This window comes from Gracilinanus agilis, chromosome 2, assembly GCF_016433145.1.
Source record: "Gracilinanus agilis isolate LMUSP501 chromosome 2, AgileGrace, whole genome shotgun sequence".
NCBI lineage: Eukaryota > Metazoa > Chordata > Mammalia > Didelphimorphia > Didelphidae > Gracilinanus > Gracilinanus agilis.
Window position 1 is genome coordinate 332,360,936 of NC_058131.1, and position 24,524 is coordinate 332,385,459.

General features: G+C 40.4%; 1 protein-coding gene across 1 annotated transcript in view; it reads left to right on the forward strand.

The window, feature by feature from the left end:
* Positions 1 to 24,524, forward strand: part of AKNA (AT-hook transcription factor) — a 65,430-nt gene that overhangs the window by 31,683 nt on the left and 9,223 nt on the right. Inside the window, exons 8-16 of the mRNA XM_044659775.1 lie at positions 3,147 to 3,363; positions 5,345 to 5,502; positions 8,126 to 8,290; positions 9,732 to 10,029; positions 13,997 to 14,103; positions 14,664 to 14,896; positions 15,216 to 15,369; positions 19,210 to 19,380; positions 20,546 to 20,661. Of these exons, the coding sequence (XP_044515710.1) occupies positions 3,147 to 3,363; positions 5,345 to 5,502; positions 8,126 to 8,290; positions 9,732 to 10,029; positions 13,997 to 14,103; positions 14,664 to 14,896; positions 15,216 to 15,369; positions 19,210 to 19,380; positions 20,546 to 20,661 (1,619 nt within the window). The remainder of the gene's footprint in view (positions 1 to 3,146; positions 3,364 to 5,344; positions 5,503 to 8,125; positions 8,291 to 9,731; positions 10,030 to 13,996; positions 14,104 to 14,663; positions 14,897 to 15,215; positions 15,370 to 19,209; positions 19,381 to 20,545; positions 20,662 to 24,524) is intronic.

Here is a 24,524-nt window from a genome sequence, read left to right on the forward strand (position 1 = left end):
CTATCCCTTATCCCCTCCCTTGATTAACTTCCCTTTCTACCCCCTCCCTTATTTTTCCCCCCTCTTTTTGTTTTTAAAGGCCTTATGAATTCCCTCCCTCTTCTCCCCTCCCTTTTTTTGACCTCCGCACTCCCCTGCTCCCCTTGGTTTATCCCTTCTAACTTTCTCAGAAGGGTTAGATAAGAGTTTTATGTCCCAATGGATAGTATAGCTACTCTTCCCTCTCCGGGTTGATTACTCTGAGAGTAAGGTTTGATTATTACCTCTTAATGCTCTCTTCCTCTCCTTATAATAGTATTTGTCCCCTCTCCCTCCCATGCCCTCTTTGTGTGTAATAGAATATCCTATTTTCTTATTCACTCAAGTTTCTCTTGGTGTCCCCTGCTATTCACCCCCTCTTTCCCATCCCCCATGCCATCTTAGATTATTTAGTGTTCCACCCTCATCCTGTGAATTATTCTTCTTATTACTATAATAGTGAATGTTATAATAGTGAATAGAGTTCACTACAGAGAATTATACATAACATTTCTCTACATAGGGATACAGATAATTAGATCTCACTGAGGCCCTTAAAAAGGCAAATTTAAAAATTATAAGTTTTCTTTCTTTCCCCTCTGTATCTTATTTACCTTTTCATGTTTCTCTCGATTTTTGTGGTTGGATATCAAACTTTTCATTCAGCCCTGGTCTTTTCTCTGCAAATACCTGGAATTCTTCAATTTTGTTGAATGCCCATACTTTCCCCTGGAAATATATAGTCAATTTTGATGGGTAGTTGATCTGTGGTTGCAGGCCCAGCTCTCTTGCCTTTCTGAATATCGTATTCCAAGCCTTGCGATCTTTTAGCGTGGAGGCTGCCAGATCCTGTGTGATCCTGATTGGTGCTCCTTGATATTTGAATTGTTTCTTTCTGGCTTCTTGTAAGATTTTTTCTTTTGCTTGGAAACTCTTGAATTTTGCAATTATATTTCTGGGTGTTTTCTTTTCTGGATCGAATGTCGCAGGTGTTCTATGAATCCTTTCAATGTCTATATTGCCCTCTTGTTGTAGGACTTCAGGGCAATTTTGCTGGATTATTTCTGTTAGTATGGAGTCCAGGTTTCTATTAATTTCTGGTTTTTCTGGAAGACCAATTATTCTCAAATTGTCTCTTCTAGACCAGTTTCCTGGTCTGTCACTCTCTCATTGAGATATTTCATGTTTCCTTCTATTTTTTCAGTCTTTTGACTTTGTTTTATTTGTTCTTGTTCTCTTGAGAGATCATTAGCTTCTAATTGCTCAATTCTAGCCTTTAGGGATTGGTTTTCGGCTATAATCTTTCGGTTTTCGGCTATGATCTTTTGATTTTCAGCTATAATCTTCTGGTTTTCGGCTATAATCTTCTGGTTTTCGGCTATGATCTTCTGGTTTTCAGCCATAATCTTCTGGTATTCCTTTTCAATCTGGATATTTCTGGTGTTCAATTTGCTTATCAGTTCATTTAGTTTCTGAGCCTCACTTTCCATTTGCAAGATTCTACCTTTTAAACAGTTATTTTCTTGCCAGATCTCTTCCATTTTCCTCAAAATCTCAGTTTTGAACTCTTCCATAGCTTGTGAGGAGTTTTCCTTATTTGAGGAGGGTCTGAATGCTTGTTTGTTCTCCTCCTCTGTTTGCTCGGTTGTCTGGATTTTCTCTGTGTAAAAGTTGTCGAGTGTTAAAGACTTCTTTTTCTTGTTGTTATTCTTTCTCTTCTGAGCTTCCTGAGACTGGGTAGCCATCTTTAGCCCAGCAGCTTCTCAGGTTTATCCTCGCGCTCAGGGTTTGTCTGCGGTCTATTGGCTCCTGAGGTCTGAGTTCTGGTTTTTTCCAAGGTCAAGCCCCCTGGTGGACCCCCTTGCTTGATCCTCTGCCGGAGGTTCCTTTACAAGTCTCAGGGCACTGCTTCCACAGTCATACACCCGTCCACGCTGGTTCCCCACTCAGGGTTTCAGAGCTTTAGCTCGTGGCTGTGTCTGCCTCCACCCACACCTCCGCCCGTGCCTGCACTCTGAGCCCGCGCTCTGCGCCCTGTGTCCGCTCTGCTCCCGCGCTCAGATTTTGTATGGGTTTTTTGGCTTATTGGGGTCCTAAATCTTGCTGCTCTCAGGAACAGGCCCCAGAGCTGCCAATGACTCGATGGGTGCCCCAAACTTGCTCTATTTCTTTTTAGCTGGCTTCGGCGCTGTAGGTGTTGTGTGTGCAGGGGATGGGGGTGGGGTGGTTGCTCAGCCCGCGATTTAGTGAGAGCTGTTTCACCCCTTTATAGCATGGAAATGCCTCGATTCCACGTACCTTCCACGCTGTGCCCTGTTGTGGGGTTCCTCCGTTCGTCTGGACTTGTTTTTATGTCCCCTTGAGGAGTTTTGTGTGTTTCGGTCAGGAGAGGTTAAGAGCTGCTTCTTACTCTGCTGCCATCTTAACCCGGAAAACCTAGTCCTTACCCTTTTGACTCACTAAGACAGAAAGGATTAAAAAAAAAAAAAAAGAAAGATTCTAAAAACACTTCCTAGCTATGTGACTGAACAAATCACTTAACCCTAGATCTTGTGATAGCCTAGACCTTGTTACTCTTCTGTCTTAGAACTAATGCCAAGATGGAAGGTAAAGGTTGTTTTTTTTTTAAAACCCTTGTACTTCGGTGTATTTTCTCATAGGTGGAAGAGTGTTAAGGGTGGGCAATAGGGGTCAAGTGACTTGCCCAGGGTCACACAGCTGGGTAGTGGCTGAGGCCGGGTTTGAACCTAGGACCTCCTATCTCTAGGCCTGACTCTCACTCCACTGAGCTACCCAGCTGCCCCGGTAAAGGTTTTTTTAAAAAATGCAATATCTTCTCTGCCACTTATAGACTTAGAGGATAGCCTGGGACATTAAGAGGTTAAGATTAAGTAACTTACTCAGGATCCTCTAGCCAGTATATGTCAAAAGTGGGACTTGAACCCCAGTCTTCCTAAGTCTGAGGTTAGTTCTCTATTATGCAATCTCTGACTCTGCAATAGGGCAAGTAATTTCTCATAATGAACTGGGCAGACATAGGGCAGAAAATCATCAGTCAGGGTGTCTCCTTTCCCTTTCAGAGTCCCTTGCTACATTCTCCTACATAACTATGGTTTGACCCATTTCAGGGAAGTGGAAGGAGAGATATTTCGGCTGGGAATGCGCCTGGAAGAGCTCATGGATGAGATAGACGACTTAGGACCTAACCAGCAATCTCCGAGGACCCTTCCACAGGAAAAATCCCGTGCCAGCTCTGTAGCTTCACCCATATCAGATGTGCCAACTCTATCCCCTGCTCTATCAGCTCAAGCCCCCATGCCAACAGCCCGTACCCCCTACCCTGAGGTAAACCCTTTCCCCATTACCAGAGGGAAGTCGGTCTTGTTTCTTTTTCTTTTGTCTTAGATCTTCATGAGAATCTGAGTTAGACTCAGTGTTTACTTAAGACATGCTTGGGTTCCCTTGGACTGGTCAAGTAGGGTATGTGATAGAATGCCAAAGACATTTATCAAGCACTTCTCATGGCATTGGATTTCAGAGAGCCTTAAATGATGATCAAAGAAGTTTGGACTTTTATTTTGGAAGCAATTAGTAGTCTCTGAAGATTTTTAATGGGAGGAATGAAATGTCCAAGTCCATGCCTAAAGAAATTTATTCTGGAAGCAGTCTGAAGGAAAGCCTGGAAGAAAGAGAAATCAGAGATGGGAAGACTTGTTAGAAAAGCTGTTATGGGGCCAGCTATAGGTGGCTCAAGGGCTAGAGAGCCAGGCCTGGAGACTCGAGGTCCTGGTTTCAAATGTGACCTCATTCACTTCTTGGCTATGTGACCCCCTGGCAAGTCACTTAACTCCATGCCCCAGCATTGTGAACCTTTAGAATTCAAGTGCTCAGAGGGCAAATTCAAGCTGCCTTCAGACACTTCCTAGCAGCTGTGTGATCCTAGACAAGTCACTTAATCATTTTTGCCTCACTTTCCTCATCTGTAAAATGAGCTGGAAAAGAAAATGGCAAACCACTCCAGTATCTTTGCCAAGAAAACCCTAAATGAGTCAACAGAGAGTTGGACATGACTGAAAAATAGTTGCTCCAAATATAAGTCTTGTCCTTTATGGCAGCCAAAAAAAAAAAAAAAGCCAATTCGATGTTAGGCATAGCATCCAGATTAAGGGCAATAGTCGTTCCACAGCATTCTGCCCATGCACACACACTATAATATAATAATATCTGGAATATTATATTCCATTTCTGGTTGTGTCGTTTCACCAAGACACTATAAATTGGAAAATATCCAAAAGTGTGACTCAAATGGTGAAGGGCTTCAGCAAGATGCCATATGAAGGGATTAGAGATGTTTATCCTAGGATTAGGGAGGGGAAATAATGGCAATTTTTAAATAGAAAAAAGCCATCTTCTAAATGAAAGGACTAAATTTATTTTTGTTGTTGTTCAGTTGGTCCCATTATGTCCAACTTTTTGTGATTCCATTTGGAGTTTTCTTTCCAAAGATACTGGAATGGTTTGCCATGTCCTCCTTCAACTCATTTTACATATGAGAAGACTGAGACAAACAAGGTAAAATGCCTTGCCCAGGGTCACACAGCTAGTAAGTGCCTGAGGTCAGATTTGAACTCAAGAAGATGAGTCTTCCTAACTTCAGGCCCATCACTTTATCCACTGTGTCACCAAGGTACTCATGTACTAGGTTAGGATAAGTATAACCTAGGTTGCAAATGTGAATTTTCTGGTGAGGTTGTGTTGGAAGAGAATTTCCCTCTCCCTTAATGTCACTTTGTTTTACATCACCTCTCAGTGACATGAAGGTCAAAGACCACTGAGATGTGCAGATATAGATGGGCCCTCAGAGAAAGGAAGTTAGAGAACCCAAGAACCAATGAGACAGGAAGCTGATTCCACAGGCACTGCCCCACTGGGCAGCCCAGGCAAATTAAGAAACTATGATTGGTTCCTGAGATGTGACGTGTGAGAGCTAATGGGTGGAGAAAAGAGCTTATACGCTCAGACCAGGAGCCCATTTGGGGTCTTCTGGCTGGAGTGAGGAACCTGAAGGAATCCTTGTCTATGGTGAGCTTCAATCCATTATGGCAGCCAATAGAGAGCAGTAAACTAAGTAACTCTCTACCTCTTTCTTAGCTTTTCCTCTCTTTACTATTACTATTTTGATGTAATAAAAGTCATTAAAGCTACTAGCAGCCTCATAATTTAATTTTAACTATTACAGTTGGAAGAGTTCTCACTCTCAGTTGGTTTGCACAAAACACTGGAGCTAATTGGATTCTCTTTGACTTCTTTCTTCTCTGCCCTCCAGATCTCAGCTATCCAGAATGACCACACTTTTCTGTGTAGAACAGATGCCGAAGTGAGCTCAGCCAGTGGTGAGTCAGAAGATGAGAGCCCAGGACTCCAAGAGCCACTTCAGTACAAGCAAGACCAGATGGAGAAAGATTTCCATAGCCTTATGGCCCAGTAAGTGTTCAGGAATCAGGGGCAGAGAAAGTACCATCCACTTATGGGAACTTCCCAATTTTCCTGGCTCTATCCAGCCCCCATCCTCAAACCTTTCCAACTGACTTTGGGTCCAAACAAGTTGGGGAACCCACAGAAGGACCTGGTAAACTCTGAGGAAAAACTCAGTAAAGCCTCATTTATACTTAATACTTAATAATATTTAGTTGCTGGGAAATGTATTTACTAGAATTGTATATATGCTATCGGTAGTAAACCTAGCCCTTTTCATTCCAACCGATATTGAAAATATTTCTTTAAAATATTTTAAGTCTGTTTTCCTGCTTGGAATCCCTCACTTTTTTTCTTTGACCACTGCGGGGATCCTACAGGACTTTGGGACCATCTTTCTAAACATCAGTTCTTAGTGCTTAAGAGTAGCGATGGAGAGGTAAAGGAGACTTATGTCATAGATTTATATATAATAAATATGTCATAGATTTATTGTACATATAATATATAGGTATATTTTTATATAATAAATATATATGTATTATTTATCACATTATATTATCACTCATCACATTAATATCACAGTGTTAATATCAATTATAATAACATTATTAACATCACATATATGCATTTATATATAATAAATGCCATATATTTGTTATACATGTTACATATTTATATGTAATAAATATTTAATATGTGATTATATATTTACCCAACAAGGAATGTTTCCTAAGAACTGGAGTAGCATCTTCTTTTAGGTGCATAGCATATCGTGTGACTCTTGACTGGGAGGTGGGGGTGGGGAGAAGAATTGGAGAAAGCTTAAGTTTGGAAAAGCCTTTATGGGAACTCCATTGGCCTGACCTATTATAGCCTCATGTATTCCATTTTCCTTGCAAATAAAAGTTGAATTAATTTTCTATGCAGAAAGCCTTAAATAGAGTGTCTCACCATAGGACAGGCTATAAAGTACTCCTGGAGCTTTGTCATTCCTTCTACAAAGCAAAGTATTAATTATTATGACTAGGGGAAAAAGCATTCCAACTGGCGTCAGATAACCTGGCTTCACACATCTTCTTTGGTGATGGATTCAAAGTGCAGATTGAGACATATTTTTTGGACATAACCAGTGTACAAATTTGTTTTCCCTAACATATGTATCCTCCCAAGGGTTTTTTTCCCCAGAAAGGAAAAAAAATTGATTTTTGCTAATTGAAACAAATAATTAGAAAAATTTTAAATATAAAAATTTTTTTCATTGAAATTTCACCTTATATTAGTAATGTTCACAACAGATTCTGGAATGGCCATCCTGCCCTGTGATTCCTTTCTGCAAATAATATATTTACAAATATGTTTATTAAGTTATATAGTAATCTCAAATAACTAGTAAAGGATAAAGGGGTGCACTCCTTGTGTATTGTTTGCAGTGGGTTTTGAGGGGGGAAGAATAGTGGTTGAAGTGAGGTGTGGGGAGGTGCTACGTATCACCACACTGCCTACGCTCTATACAATAGACAAATCCTTGACACAATAGACAAAAAGATTGGAATTAAAAAAAAGGAAAAACCAAAACAAAGGCAAGGAAATAAATATCACTGAAGGAAAAATTATTAATTGTACAGTTGTAACTTAGTTAAATATAAAACTAAATTCCTGCTTAGCCAAACTATATAGAGCCAATCAGAAAAAAACCAAACCAACTTAGAAAATCCAACATACAGTTTCAAAGAGAAAAATAAATTTTGTCTTTGATGCTTACTGCTTTGTAAACTTGGATAAATCACTTAACCTCCCTGGACCTTGGTTTTCTCTTCTGTAAAAAGAGGGGATTGGTTTGGATCGGCTATGAGGCCCCTTCCAGCTCATGACCTATATAAACTTGTGAGCCTATGACTAGGCTGTGCATACTGGGGAAAGCTGCTGAAGGGGACATATTTGCCAAAGGATGCTTGGTGTATCCCCTGGTTAGCTCTGATGACTTTGGGGAAGCTAAGATTGATTCCATCAATGTATTATAGAATCTGTGCCGAGGAAATTTGAGGCATTCAGCCAAGAGCAGCCATTCTCCATTTCCACAAAATATAAGGATTAGAGTGAATGTGCTTAAGCCAAAATTGTAGGGATTAAAGTGAGATATTAGGATGAACAGTTGCTAGGAAGCACTATGTTAAGTGTTGGTGATACAAAGAAGGTCAAAAAAGTCCTGTCCTACAGACTTACCCCTAGAATCTGTTATAAATGTTGGTTGTGCTGCAGCATCTCCCTTTGAAAAATTCTGAAAGTTAGGATATAGTCTCATCTTCCCAGGATGGGTTGACCCCTCATAGTCCCTTCCAGTCCTTATAAAGGCTACTCTGGCAGAGTCATGATCCAGTCATTTGTGGATTCATCCCTAAGATGATCCATTAAGTGGCCTGCTTGGAAGAAGTATCTTATTTATAGCTTAGAGACGACATTTAAGATGTGCCTCATTGGCCAATCCTCAGAAGTTTAATTCTTAAATTATTAATTCTTAATATTAAGTATCAGTTCTTGGTCATGTCTGCAAAATTTCCTAGCCAGGAGCACTCCAGGACAGCAGATGGTACTGCCCAAGGTCATGGCCCTTCTGTTTGGTCCATTATAGATACCAGAGTATCAAGTCATTCCCTGATGGTGCAAAGTTGGAAGAGGACCAGGAAGAAAAGGATTGCACCCAGGAAGTTGATGGGCCAATTTCTGGGAATCCCAAAGCATTTGAACTCGGATCAAGGACAGAACAAGAGGAAGAGATGCAGCTGAACCCTCTCAAGTAAGTCACTTGCCCCTTGTCTGTTCATTCTTTACTATATTGAGGCATCACAGTGATAGAAGAGGTTAAATTTGTGCCTGGTCCAATTCAAGAAACATCTAGTAAGCAGGTACTTACAAGTAAAGTACATAGCTTGGATCCAAAGACAAAAATAAAACAGTCTTGGAAACTTTAAATTCTAAGTTCTGTTTGGGGAGAAGAGAAAAAGCATGGGATCAGAGTAGTAAATACAAAGTCAATTAAGGAAAGAGGGAAAGGGGAAGGCTTCATAAAGGAAGTAGCATTTGAGCTAAACTTTGACAGAAGTGTATGAAAAAATGAAATATGATATTTCCCTCCCTTTTCTGTTATTTGTAATATTTTTTAAAACCATAAATTTCACTTCTGAGAGAGATTCCCTTTCCTTCACAAGAAAATTTTTAGTACCCAGTCTTTCCTTCCTTTACTTCAAATAATGAGATGTCAAAATGCTTCCCTTTTGCATATTGCAATATTTATATTTTTCTTTTTTAAATCATATCTTTTTGTTTTTATATATCACCTTCATTCTCAACCATATCCCTCGTTTCTCACAAACCTAGAGAATCATCCCTTATAACTAAGAACTTTAAAAAAAGATTAAAAAGTAGTTCAGCAAATCAGTCAATACCTCATTTATGTCAGACAGTACATACAATCTCTCACATCCATGGTCTCCTACCTCTGCAAAGAGAGATGGGAGTTACATTTTCTCAATCATCTTTTCTCCAGGGTCACTGCTCTATATTTTCCAAAGGCCATTGGGTAGTTTGGAAAATTATATTTTGAGTCAGGGAGACCTAAGTACAAATTATGTCAGTTATTTGCTATATAACCAAGACATTTTACCTTCATGTTTCTCAGTTTCCTCACATGTAAAATGGGGATAATGGTATCACCTTCTTCACAAGGTTATCATCATCTCAAATGAGATGATATATGTAAAGTGTTATGCAAAGCTAAATAAAGGCTCATATAGTTCATATATAAATATAATATTTAAATTATGTTATTATATGTATTATTATTATGCCTCTTAGAAGTTTATTGGCTTGAATGGTTTGGGGTGGGTGGGAATAGCAAGTGAATAAGAGAGCCAATCAAGATCTTCTAATTCTTGACCTGCCCCTCTTCTTCTAGTTATGTTTTTCCATAAGATTGTTTTAGTCTGTTATTCATGAGCTCCACAGTAGCCCTGACATGTCTGTGAGCCCAGAGATTCTTTTCCTAAAGCCCCGAGATCCTGGCCAGAAGCCTCTCAGCTAGAGCTTTAAGTAGGAAACTCTTCCTAGAGTCACAAAAGGGGCTCCTCCCTCACTGCACCCCCCCATAAGTGGAGTGAGCAAAAGGGGAGACAAATGGGTAGGGCTTGAGGAGCTCCAGGAAGGCCAAGGGCTGATGCATGATTTTCATTTCTTGTCAGGGAAATGAATATGGAGCAGAGGAAATCGATCCAGCCCCCGGAGCTCCAGTCATCACCGGGGAATGGTGGGCCACAGCTGGGTGGGCTTCCTCAGAGTCTGATTGCTCAGACCCACCCACCTGCTGCTCCCAAACTCACCCCGCCAGTCTCAGAACAAAAGCAGCCACCCTATCACCAGAGCAGCATCACCAGTTTGACTGGCAGTGGTGTTTCAGGCTCTTTGGCCCTTCAGAAGCCTTTCCATTCAGCCAGTGGTACCCCTCAGCTGACGAGAAACTTTGATGCGGGCCAGTACAAGGTAATGAATGTTTTTAGGGGATGTGTGAGCCGGACATGTTTCTAGGAAAGGACTTCTATTTATGTCCTGGGAGGTTATCAATGCAAGATGCTTTGATTTCTTCTTTTGAAAACTGCCTGTAACCATTTATCAACTAGAGAATGGATATTTAAAAATAAAAAAGGCTATTCCTTATATTTGAGAAATGAGGCCTTTATCAGAGAAATTTACTGCAAATTTTTTTACCAGTTTCCTGTTTTCCTTCTAATTTTGACTACATTGGTTTTGTTTGGGAAAAAGCTTTTTAATTTCATGTAATCAAAATTTACTTCTCCTAATTCTTTCTAGCTCTTCTTTGATATAAACTCTTTCCTTATCCATAGATCTGACAGTTGCACTTTTCCATTTTCACCTAATTTACTTATGAAATCATCCTTTATTTCTAAGTCATTTATCAATTTTGACCTTGTCTTGGTATTTGGTGTGAGATGTTGGTCTATTTCTGCCAAACTACTTTACAGTATTCCCAGCAATTTTTGTCCGATGTTGAGTTCTTGCTCTCAAACATTGGATCTTTGGGTTTATCAAACACTAGATTACTATGTATTTTTCTACTGCTATATAGTGCGTAGTTAATATATTTCACTGATTTGCAAATCTATTTCTTAGTACAAGTTTGTTTTTATGATTACCAGAAGATAGTTTGAAATCTGAAACTGCTGGGCTGCCTTTCTTATTTTTTTCATTGATTCCCTTGATCTGTTTGTTGTTCTTCCAAATCAATCTGGCTACTTTTTTTAACTGTAAAATAATTCTTTGGTAGTTTGATTGGTCTTTTTTGTATTGGATAAGTAAATTAATTTAGGTGTGATTGTTATTTTTATTCTATTTCCCCAGCTCACCTATGAGCAATTAATGTTTCTCCAGTTGTTTCAATTTGTCTTCATTTGTGTGAAAGGTATTTTGTAGTTGTGTTCCTATGATCCCTTGGTTTGTCTTGGCAGATAGATTACTTAGTATTTTATATTGTCAGCAGTTGTTTTAATGGAATTTCTCTTTCTATCTCTTGTTCTGCTGGGTTTTGTTGATAGTAGATAGAAATGCTGATGATTTATGTGAGGTTATTTTATTTCCTGAGGCTCTACTGAAGTCGTGAATTGTTTTAACTAGTTTTTTTAGTGAATTCACTAGGATTCTCTAAGTATACCATCACATCATTGCAAAGAATGATAATTGTGTTTACTTATTGCCTATTTTTATTCAATTTTTCTTTTCTTGTTGCTATAGATACCATTTGTAGTGCAATCTTGCATAGTAGGGGTGATAATGGACATTTTTGCTTCACTCTTGATCTTATTTGGAAGACTTCAAGTCAATTCCCATTAGAGATAATACTTTGCTCTTGGTTTTAGATAAATGCTACTTACCATTTTAAGAAAGGCTCCATTGATTTCTATGCTTTCTATTGTTTTTTTGTTTTTTTAAAAACACTTACCTTCCGTCTTGGAGTCAATACTGTGTATTGGCTCCTTGGTGGAAAAGTGGTAAGGGTAGGCAATGGGGGTCAAGTGACTTGCCCAGGTCACACAGCTGGGAAGTGGCTGAGGCCAGATTTGAACCTAGGACCTCCTGTCTCTAGGCCTGGCTCTCAATCCACTGAGCTACCCAGCTGCCCCTTTCTATTGTTTTTAATAAGAATGGGCATTGTATTTTGTCAGAGGCCTTGTCTGCATCTATTAAGATGACTATATATGATTTGTGTTGCCTTTGTTATTGATATGGTCAATTATGCTGATAGTTTTCATAATATTGAACCAGCCCTGCGTTCTCAATAAAAACCCCACCTGTTCATAGCATATTAGCTTTATAATATATTGCTGTAATCTCACTAGTATTTTATTTAATTTTTTTGCATTGCTATTCATCAAGGAAATTGGTTTTTCTCTGTTTTTGCTCTCCCTAGTTTAGGTATCAAAAACCATATTTGTGTCATGAAAGAAAGACAAAGAAAATCCTTTGTCTATTTTTTGAAATAGTTTATATGATATTGTGATTAATTGTTCCTTAAATGCTTGGTAGAAATTCGTTTGTCAATCTCTCTAGTCCTGGAGCTTTTTTTCTTAGGGATTTCATTGATAGCCTATTCAATTTCTTTTTCTAAGACAGGGTTATTTAAGGATTCTATTTTCTCTTCTGTCATTCTAGACAGTTTACATTTTTGTAAATACTCTCCATTTCATTGGATTTTCAGTTCTACTAGCATATAATTAGGCAAAATAATCTCTTTATGCTTCTTTCAAGGCTTGTGTTTGAAAGCCAAATTTCCTATTTAACTTCTGTCTTTTCATCATGAATGATTAAAAGTGGGAAGCTGAGTAGCGCTCAGTAGATTGAGAGCCAGGCCTAGAGACAGGAGGTCCTAGGTTCAAATCTGGCCTCAGACACTTCCCAGCTGTGTGACCCTGGGGCAAGTTGCTTAATTCCTATTGCCTAGCCATTACCACTCTTTTGCTTTGGAACCAATACATAGTATGGACTCTAAGGCAGAAGGTAAGGTTTTAACAAAATGATTCAAAGTCCTCTATTTCACCAAATATTCATTTTTCCCCTTGAAAAGATTATATTAACTTTTGCTGGATAGGTTATTCTTGGTTGAAATATCAGCCCTTTTGCCTTCTAGAATATCATATTCCAAGCCCTCTACTTTTTAATAGAACAGCTGCTAAATCTTGTGTGATCTTGATTGTGTTTCCATAGTATTTGAATAGTTTCTTTCTTACTGCTAGGAGTATTTTCTCTTTGACCTGGGAGCTCTGGAATTTGACTATAATATTCTTGGGAGTTTTCATTGGGGACCTTATTCCAGATGGTAATTGGTGGGTTCTTTTAACTTCTATTTTGCTCTCTGGTTCTAGGGTAATTTTCCTTCATAATTTCTTGAAATATGATGTCTAGGCTCTTTTTTTGATCATGGCTTTTCAAGCAGTCCAATAATTCTTAAATTCTCTCTCCTCAATCTGTTTTCCAGGTCATTTGTTTTTTGATGAAGTATTTCATATTTTCTTCTATTTTTCATTGTCAGGAAAGAGTGGACTTTGATATTAAATATTCATGGAGAAAAGATTGCAGGCACAGGGCAAGATTATATCTAAAATCTCTCCTTCAACTGAGATTTAAAGATTTAGAAGAGAGGATTTTGTCCTTAACCAGATTTTAGATGCTCATTGACCAGAATTTACCATGGTATTTCAGATGTGGTGGCATCAGGGCTTGTGTAAGGGGAGCATAGAATTCTAGGGACTGAGCCAAGATGGCAGAATAGAGAAGCATTCAGTTAAGCTCTCCTAACATTCCTTTCCAAACAACTATAAATAATGCCTCAAATCAAGTTCTGGAATGGCAGAATCAACAAAAGGTCAGTGTGAGACATTCTTCCAGCCCAGTACAAAAAATAGGAGATCAGAAAGAGAGATCTTGTGATACATCATGGCCTTGGGCCTATCTCTTTCATTAGGGGGAGACCATGTCATGGGAGGGTCTAGTTCTAGTATTTTACTCTGAGGAAGAGAAGACATAACTAAGGAACATAATATTAAGTTTGGGGGTGACTGTCATCCAGAAAAGGATGTTTTGTTCTACAACCTTGACCCTAGAAGGCAGGAGAAGCCATGTACAAAAGTTGGGAGAGATGTGTGTAGGCTTGATGTAAGGAGAGGCTTCCTATTAAAGCTGCCCCAAAGTGATATCTTGGGAAATAGTGAATTTCCCATCAGTGGGGATGTCCAAGCAAGGATGGATGGATAACCTTGTTGGGGATCTTTGCAGATGGGATATATCTGTTTAGGCACAACTGGGGGCTAAGGGACCTCAGAAGTCTTATTTCAACTCTAAAATTCTATCAGTTGAGATGTTTGGATTGTGAAAGCAAGTGGGGAAGTGTTCAGACTGATATTCCAAACTCACTTCCTAGGCCATTGTTACTTTTCAGGAGCACCGGATAGTGTCCCCAGGAACTGACAGTGGCTTTATGGGATCTGAAACCAGCAGGGTATCTCCAATAACCCAGACTCCAGAGCACCGACTTTCCCATGCCAGGTATAGCAGCCCACATTTCTGTCTCCCAAACCACGTCTCTCCTCTCCTTGGGATGGCCCTGATCTCAAGAATGGTGACAAACATGTATGTTGAGGAGGGGAGGCTTCATTAGGTGGATCGAGTTAGAAGGTGTAAATAAGTGTCATGAGAAGATTGCTTAGGAGAAAGCCCAGAAGACTAAAGCGAATACAATATGAGGAAAGACAGTGGATATAAAACAAAAGTACTGGTATGGTAGAAATAGGACTAGATTCAGAGTCAAAAGGACCCAAGTTTGATTCTCAGCTGTGACACTTAAGAGCAGTGTGTCCTTGGTAAATCACAGCACCCTTCTGGCTGGCCTTTAAGGAATACTTATTTGTAAAAATGAGGTAGCTGGACAAGGACTGTCTCTAAGGTCCCTTTCCAGCTCTAAATCTTATATATGTACTAGATATCTTTACTTGGGGGAGGGGATGGGTTAAAAAGCACATGGACATGAACCATTATAATGCATTTTGCAGGCAAGAAAAGGGGCAGAGTGAATGGGCCTACTGACATTTCTCTTTATGTGGTCACAGTGTGTCTTTTGGTACCAGTGACCTGAGGAGATTACCCCAGTCATCTACAGCATGTCTACCCCAAGCTCCACCTTCTCACCGTCCAGGAAGGGGGGACCAGCTTGTCATTGGAGTATCCTCTGGGCTTAGTACATCAGGGACCCATGCCCAAAGGTCTGACCCCATGTCAGTGACTCCCCCAAAGAAGTGGACAAAAAGCTTCCGCCACAAAGTGGGACCAGGCACAAAGATGGGTGAGTGGCCATGGAATGTGGGAAATGTTTGGGTGGCAGTTTAGCTTCATGGCAATGCTCATATATGAGGGGGATGGAGCTTAATGCTCTGCCACCCATGCCCTTGGAGTCTGAGCCAGTGTTGGGCTCACTCTAGTAATTAATTCAAGAGTATCTGATGGAGCATGTCCCCGTGTGTCCTCCCCCAACTCAGTGACCCTGGATCTTTAGGCATGTAGGTCTTCTTGACTCCTGGATTATAATCCCCACCTAAGGGAGACTAATTTGCAGCCTTACCCAGCTCCTTCCTGTCTCTCCTGGTTCTTCTCTTCCTTATCAGCTGACTTGGATGGTGAGGCCCATGATGGGGTCCGTGAAGGGAATTCCCACAGCAGAGATGATGACCGGTCTCCTGCTCCCACCCCTTCTGATGAAGCACATCAGGACCCAGCACAAGACCCACTCAACAATCTCATCTCCCGGGAAATGAGAGAGTGAGTCTTACCATCCGACCATATAAGTGACAAAGTTGTAGAGCAAGCAGGATGACTAGAAGTCATCTAGTCCAGTATGCTCATTTTATAGATAGGAAAACTGAGGCACAGAGAACTGAAATGACCCTACCCAGGGTCATGCAAGCAGGTGAGTAGAAGATTTCAGGAATCCCAGTGCAATGATTTTTTTTCCTTAAATGTCACAGTTCATTCTTCCTGATTATTGGGGAAATTCCTCAAGGGATAGTTTTCCAGATGTTGAAATTCCCTGTCATTACCCTTATCCTGCAGGGAACGCCTTAGCTGGAAAAGAAAACATTGTTTGGGTTCCCTTTTTCTCCCAATTGTACTATGTGAGAATCTGTGCTGTATCCTTAGCCCAAATACTGTCTGTCTGCAGAGAAATCTCAGATAAGCTGTAGTTTTAAATGTTTTCTGTTAGTTTTCATTTTATCTGCTTTTGGCAAGTGGTATACATTCTTCCCAGGCCATCTGGATGTAGCTGTCAGCATAGACAAACATATTGTTCAGCGGTGGGCATGCCTGTTGAATTCTTCTCTTCTCAAGACTCTTATTAGGTCATAGATCATAGAATGTTGACCGTAGAAAAAACCTAAGAGACCAGCTAGTTTAACCGCTTCATCTTAAAGATGAGGGAAGTGAGGCCCAGAAGGGGTAAGTGATTTACCCAAAGTCACACGGCTGATACGTCAGTGACAGAGACAAGCTTGGATTTAGAGCCTATGTGTCTTCCAGTATCTTTTTCTCTGCCAGGAGCCTTTTTTCCTTAATATTTTGATCATTGTGTTTCAGAGTCATTTGGTTCCTTTTATAACTGTTTATTATTATTTTATTGTATTACATTATATTTTTAAAAAATCCTTACCTTCTGCTCTCTTAGAATTAAGACTATTCATTCTAAGGCAGAAGAGCAGTAAATAAAGACTAGGCCATGGGAAATAAGTGACTTGCCCAGGTAGTATCTGAGGCCCCATTTGAACCAGATCTTCCCATCCTCCAAGCCCAGCTCTTTATCCACTGAGCTACCCAGTTACCCCTATTTTAAAACATTCTTTTGAGTAGGAATCCATAGGCTTCATCAGACTGTCAAAACACTTGTACATAAGACCATTAGGAATCTCTCAGAATAAAGGCAGAAGAGCATGGAATACTAGAGCTCCCAGGTGGATTGAGGCTTTCAGAAGCAGTGGAAGTACAGGACAGAGCCCTGCACCTTGGAGGCAGAGAAACTCCATTCAAATCCTCCCTCAGACCCTTACTTAATGAGCTGTGTGATCCTAGACAAGTCATTTAAAATTCTTTTTGTCTCGGTTTCCTCATACATAAAACACAGAGGATACTAGCTCAAATGAAATGTTTGCAAGCCTTAAAGCACTATATAAATACTAGGATGGAGGGAGCAACCAAACAAAAAGACTCAGAGGCTCAAAGGGCCACCCCCTAGCGGGATTGGGGGCCATCCTTAGAGGGATGAGCTGGAGGCCAACAGACCGTGAATTAGAGGGTCCCATCTAAGGCTGGGTCCTCCTTCTCCTTCACCCTCCTGACTGAGCGAGCTCCCCTCCTCTCCCCTCCCAGTGACCCTGAGAAGCGAGAAGCCCTCGAGCTCCCTGCCCGGCCGGTGATTGTGGCCAGGAATGCTTTCCCCAGCCCACACGTGTCCTCATTGTACATCTCCTGATTATGCAAGCCTAACAAATGTCTCCATGGGGATTGCTAGGGAACTGGCCTCAAACACACGTCGCTCCACCAGGTTCTAAGTCCTGACTCCCCTGAGGCAACAAAGCCTCACGGATCCCCAGGGCCTCTCCACCCCATCCCTCTTGGTCTGCGGAGGATCAGGGGGAGCTGCCATATTGAGGGAAGAGCCTGGTGCTAGGAGGACTCTAATCTCTCTGGATTCTGGCCGAGTCAGGGGCCCTAGAGGAGCTGTATTGCTCAGGAAGATGGCCACGACAGTTCCGAAGTTCCTGGATTCCTCTGTCCTGTGTGTATGAGTACTGTGCCTGTAGGGGTGGAAAACTGGCATCGTGGCTCCAATTTTTGAGAGGGCCTTGACATCCTAACCCTTGAGATGAAACCTGCTTAAGAAGAGGGCCCAAGTTTCAGATCCTAGCAGATGAGTCTGATTTAGAAGGAACATAGCCTTTGGTGTAATGCGAGGAAAACCCAGGCTTCAGAATCTCAGGGGGCCTGGATTCAAATCCTGACTTATCAACATGCTAGAGGGGTCCCTTTGGATAGCGTGCTTCACATCTGTGTCCTCACTTTCTTCATCTGTAGAATAAAGTGATTGGACTAGATGATGCCCAAGTCCCTTGCAGTTATTTCTCACTCCATCCCTCCCACTGTTTTAAAAGAGGAAGAACTGGAGGTACAGATAGAGGAAACCACTTTCCTAAGGTCACAGGACAAGTTAGTGGCAAAGTTACAGGTCTCTCAACAAGCAGCCCAATGTCCCTTGCTAACCTGTAATAGAGAGCTAACCACTATTTCTCTTCAGACTCTGGGGGGAGAGATGCAGGAGATGGGGAGAAGGGAAGAAAAGGAGAGTTGGTAAATTAAGATGACCTTGTGGGCAAGGGTGTGGTGATATTTGGGGCATTTTGTCTACCTTTTACCAGCTTCCTGAGTAGCCTTTTATTCTTGTCAGACTCGCTCATGGTTCACACCAGCCCACTGGTTTCTCCAGCCTGTTAGTAGTGGTAGCAAACCCTTGGGTTGTGTCCCCCCTCCTGTGTCCAGGGGAGGATGCTGAAAACACCACTCTTCCCACGCCTTCTGGCAGCTTGTGATATTCCTGGGCAAGCAGCAGGGTGTCATGGGAAAAAAAACCCAGGATTTGGAATAAAAAACTGGGTTTGAATCCTGCCTCTGCCTCATACCTCAATAAGTGTGACCTCAGGTAAATTACTTACTCTCCTCTTGGCTTCAGTTTCCTCTTCTGTAAAGTGAGGGAATTAAAAGAATGAGGTGATTCTCTAGAACCCTCTTTTTTTTTTAACCTTCTTCCCTATGGGAATCCCTAAAGGACCAAAGGAAAAGTAGTTACCCTCCCACTTGCAATTTATCTCAAAAGAAAATTTTCCTTAACATACAATTAGATTTCTACTAAACAGATAAAAACCAGACCCTTTTAGTAGCAAGAACGTCACCCTGCCTCCCTGAGGTAGGCAAAGAGGCGTCATGAGAAAACAAACTGTTAAGAATGCCCAAAAACTGTCCACGAGAATGTATGCTCCTTGAGAACAGAGTGTGGTATCCATGTTTTTGTTTTTTGTCTTTGTTATATTCCCAATGTTCATAGCACAAGGGCTGGCTTTTAAGTGCTCCATCAACGTTAATTGATTGGTTGATATATTAGGGAGGGCTTAGTAATATTGGAGAGAGTTGTGGGGGGAGGGAATTGGGGAGTAGAGAAAAGGGACATAATGAGTTTGACCCCTCGAGCCATCCAAGGACTGGCCCTCTGAGATACCAAGTTGCACACATGATCAACAGTTTTCTCAATGACCTCCTATTCCTATCTACATGCTGTAGTAGAAAAGGATCAGACAATCTAAGTGGGAATCCCAGCTCTGCCACTTAGAACTTGTGTGACCTTGGACAAATCACTGAAACTCTATAGGCCTCAGTTTCTTCATCTGTAAAATGAAGAGGTTGGACTGAGATGGTCTCTGATGTTCATCTGTCTCTAAAACGTTATGAACCTATGAGGCCTTAAAATCCCAGATAGAGGCCCTAACACAAAATGGTCAGAAGAATCCCTTCGTTTCCCCTGTTGTGGCCCTCTGTTCACCAACTCTCTTTCCATGACAGCCAAGCCATCCGAGCCCTACAACAAGAAGTGACCCGGCTCCGAGAGAAGATAGAGGCCAGCTTAAACAACCCATCTCAGGACAGCTCAAGTCATAGCTTACAGCAAGCTACCAGGTCCCGGAGCAAGTTTGCAAAGGACTCCTTGATTTCTGGGGAATCTTCCCACACTAGGTATGTACCTCTCAGGTAACTATAGAATAATACACAGAATCTCAGAAGTGGCAGGGATTCTGGGGTTACTGGTTGAACCTATCTCTGAATACCCCAACAAGTAGCCCTCTAGGTTCATTTTTTTTTAACCCTTACCTTCTGGCTTATAATTATTAATCCTAAGGACTGGAGCCAAGACAGAAGAAAAGGGAGGGCTGGGCAATTGAGGTCAGGATCATATAACTGAGAAGTATCTGAGATCAGATTTGAACCCAGGCCTGGTTTTCTATCTACTGAGCCACCTGGCTGGCCCTCCTCAAAGGCTGCTGCTACAAGAGTGAACCTGCTAACTTTAGTAACACCGAAATCATTCTAGTTGTGGATGGCTCCAATCCTGGTGCCAAATGGAGCGCTCCTAATTCCTTTTCCACATTTCAGCCCTTCCAATACATAGAGACAACAATCATGCCCACTCCACCCCAGGCTTGTTTTCTCCAAGTAAAACATCTCGTTCTTCTAACCAGTCAGCCTTTAGGGACATGGTCTCTAGTTATCTCAGCATCCCCGCTGACCTATGCTGAATGCACTCCGGCTTGGCCACAACCTTCCTAAGATATGGTGCCCAGAACAGAGAATAATTCTCTATAATAGAGATCTGACCAAAACAGAAGGGTCAGAGTGTCCAGAACAGAGCACATGGCCTGACTAGGACAGAGGGTAAAAGGGATGGAATTAAACTTAAATTAAAATTAAAATTTTAAACTTTTATTTTTTTTATTTTATTAAAAAGTTTTAATTTAACATTTAAAAACATTTAAATTTTAAATTAAAAAAATTAAAATGTTCCTTATGACTCTTAAAGCAGCTCACTACAGGATAGGAACTCAGGCTTTGAGTTCAGCTTCCTATTTTTCCACTGGAAGCATTAGTTTATTTGCCACCATGGGCCCCAGGCACCTAAAATATTAAGTGCATCATCCCCACAATTATCTGAGGACTTACTGTAACAAAGGGACATGGGACTTGGTGGGGAAATGGCTCAGTGCTGTCCTTTCCTTTGGGTTGGAGCGCCATCTATTGATCCTGCTGTCTTTAAAATATTTGATAGCCAAAGTCAATCACAAAAGATTGCATTTCTTAAAAAAGTTCCATTAGTTGACTTTGTCATCTTTTTGCCTTTTGTCAGCAAATATGTAGAGAGATGCCAGGGTGATCGCGGAGATACGGCCCAAAATAATAGGACAGTAAGATTGCGGATGAGATCCTCCTCTGTGCCTCGGGAAGGGCCCCAACCAATCCAAAGTAAGTGACTTCCAGGAAAGGCTGACTTTCTTTTTTTTGTTTTTCAAAAATGTTTATTTTCTGTTCTGAATTCTCTTCTATCTCTATCCCCTCTCTATTGAAAAGCCAAGAAATCAGATATTCATTGTACATATGAAGTCATGCAAAACATTTAAACATTGAAACCGACTTTCCAAAGGTCAGGATATGAATTGAGAAAATTAGAGCCAGGAAACCTGCTTCTCCAGTGCAGGACATCTTTGCTCTCAGGGGAGTTGACTGGGGACTTTGAACAGGTTTGTCCCATGGCATTGGTGGAAGGAGCACTGGTTTTGAAATCGGGAGAGCTGTGTTCAAACTTCAATGATTTACATTAGCTGTGTGACCTTGGACAAATCACTTAACCCAGTGATTCCCAAAGTGGGCACCACTGCCCCCTGGTGGGTGCTGCAGCAATCCAGCGGGGAGGGCAGTGATGGCCACAGATGCATTTGGGGGCAGTGAATAACTATAAGGGAGCAGTGATAGTATGTGACAGGGGGTGCTAAGTAACATTTTTTCTGGAAAGGGGATGGTAGGCCAAAAAAGTTTGGGAACCACTGACTTAACCCATCATAAAATTATAGGGTTTAGAGTGAGGGAAAAAAATAACCCTGGAGGATTATCTAGTCCATCTCCTTCATTTTATAGATGAGAGATAAAACCTTGTGTCCAAGATCACAAAACTAGTGGAGACTTGATTCATATCTCTTTTCTGTGACTCCAAATTACAGATTTCATGCTATCTCCCTTACCTTCAATTTCTTCCTATGTAAAATGGGAATAATATTTTTCTACTTACCTCAGAGTCAGAGAACTTGAGAGTCACAAAGAACCTCAGTGACCCATACTGGGGAGCTCCACTCTAGTACTTGACAAATGGTCTTCCAGCCTTTCCTTGAAGCCTTTCAATGAAGAGGAATCCACTGAGCCCTGAGGTAGCTCTTCTAACTTGGGTTGGTTCTCATTGATTAGAAGCTTTTCCTGAAATCAAGCCTAGATTTTCCTCTTTGTAACTTCTACCCGATTCCATTCTTGGGAGCAAAATGGAATGATTCAAATTCCTCTTCCACATCACAGCCCTTTAAATACTTGAAAACAGCTATCATATCCTTGAGCCTTCTCTTCTCCAGGCTAAACATCTTTCAGTTCCTTCAACCTTTCTCTGTATGACATAAACCTTTGCCATCCTGATCTGTCCTCCGAATATGTATATATCATCCAGATTATTGATGGCTTTCTTATACTATGAGGCTCAGAAATGAACCCAGCCAAGATTATTGTCAGGGAATCACTTTGTAGGTAACCTTAGTACACTGTTTATTTATTTGCTTTGTCTTTGGACATTTTATTTAATTAATAAATGTGGGATATTTTTCTGTGGTTACAAGATTCATGTTCTATCCCTCCCCTCTCCCCACCCCCTTCCCACAGCCGATGTACAATTCCACTGGGTTTTACATGTGTCATTGATCAAGACCTATTTCCATACTATTGATATCTGCACTAGGGTGATCGTTTAAAGTCAATATCCCCAATCATTTCCCCATCAGCCCATGTGTTCAAGCACTTGTTTTTCTTCTGTGTTTCCACTCCCAGAGTTCTTCCTCTGAATGTGGATAGCATTCTTTCTCATAAGCCCCTCCGAGTCGTTCTGGATCATTGCATTGCTGTTTAGCACACTCTTTAAATGTCACTGATGATGATGATGATGTGGAAATCAAAGAGGGTCCTTCAATTAAATATAATTCTGTCCCTTCAGCCCCAAAAGTTAATATAACTTCTTTCATTTTCAAATTTTTTCTCTAAATACTTATAAAACCAAATTCAAAGGGATTTCCACTTGCAAAGAAAAAGATAACACAAATGAAATCGCAAACCTCCCATATGTTTAACTTACTTTTCTTCATAGCTACATAATAAATCCCATCCACAAATGTCTCAGACCCTCTCCACCTTTCCCACATAACATAGGATATCATCATGGAGACCAACATGCTCATATAAATTAAATCTTTAATTCTAGAGATAACAGTCACAGTTTATTCTTCCAGCATTAGTTCCATGGTTGTATATAATCTTTTCCTGGTTCTACTCATTTCACTATTCATTATCTCATATAGTTCTTTCCATGTTTTTAAAAAATCAGTTTGCTCCTCTTTTTTACGGTGCAATCAAATTCCATCACAACCATATACCACAGTTTGTTCAGCCATGCCCCAATTGATGGGCATCCCCTCAGTTTCCTATTCTTTACCACCACAAAGAGAACTGCCATGAATATTTTGGAATGTATGGGTTCTTTTCGTCTTTCCCCTGATCTCCTTGGAAAACTGACCCAGTAATGGTATTGATGGATCTAAAGGTTCAGTTTTATAACTCTGGGTGTGATGCTCTCCAGAATAGTTGGATTAGTTCCCAGCTCTACCAACAGTACATTAGCATCCTCATTTTTCCACATCCCCTTCAACATTTGTCACTTTGCTCTTTTGTCATTTTAGACAGTCTGGTTGGTGTGAGGTAATATCTCAAGAGTTGTTTTGTTCTGCATTTCTCTAATCAGTAGTAATTTAGAGCATTTTTTCCATATACCTATATATGGCTTTGATTTCTTCATTGGAAAATTGTTCATATCTTCTGCCCATTTATCAAATGGGGAATGGCTTTTATCATAAATTTGACAAAGTTCACTATATATTTTACATATGAGACCTGAGAGGCTTGTCTATAAAAATTTCCCCTCAATTTTATGTTTTCCTTCTAATCTTGGCAGTGTTTATTTTATTTGTACAAAACCTTTTCAATTTAATTATCCATTTTATATTTCAGAATGCACTCTATCACTTGATGACTCATAAATTCCTTTCCAATACATAAATCTCATTGGTGGTATGTTTCCTGTTCTTCTAATTTCCCAATGGTATCTCCTTTTATGTCTAGATCATGTATTCATTTTGATCTTATCTTAGTGAATGGTGTAATATATTGGTCTATACCTAGTTTTTGCCAAATTTGTTTCCAGTTATTCCAGCAATTTTTACAAAATAATGATTTCTTATCCCCCAAACCTGAGTCTATGGTTTTGTCAATACAAGATTACTATACTCTTTCACTGCTATTTGTTATATCTGCCTTTCTGTTTCTTAGCCAGTACTAGATGGTTTTTGATAATTCTAGCTCTATAATACAAATTAAAAGCTGGTATACTGCTAGACTGCTTCCATTTATGGTTTTTAAAATTTTAATTCCTTTGAAATACAACTCCTTACCACCAAAAAAACTTAGGAAGTTTGAGAATCGCATTCTTTTTTAAGTTGCCTCTTATTAAGGGTCCCTAAGGTAGAGTACAACAATGATATTCCTATCCAAACAGAGGACAGGAGCCCTTGGAATTGTTTTTCTTCAATCATGGAGAATTTTAGAGCACCTTTGTGGTTGATCCCTCTCATGACCTTGGCAATATTGACGAGATGTTGACTGAAGTCAGAAATATTTTCTGTAGCCATAGAATGAGAACAAATTGGTCCAGTGGCCCCCGAGTACTCATCATATATAACTCCTCTCATCAGCATTTATTGAAGTCCTTCACTTTCCTCCACAAAACCTCCATAATTCCCCTAGCTAAAAGCAATCTCTTTCCTCATAGGTTCTCCTTTGCTCCTATCATATTCTACCTTGTATCATCATTATTTAGATACAAGTGATATTGCCCATAACCCCTTAGATTAAAATAGAGCATTTAGAACTAGAACCTTAGAAAACCCATTTAGTCTATCCTTGGAATATTACAGATGAGGAAACTTGAGACCCAGAAAAGAAAAACAATTTACCAATAGCCATGTAAA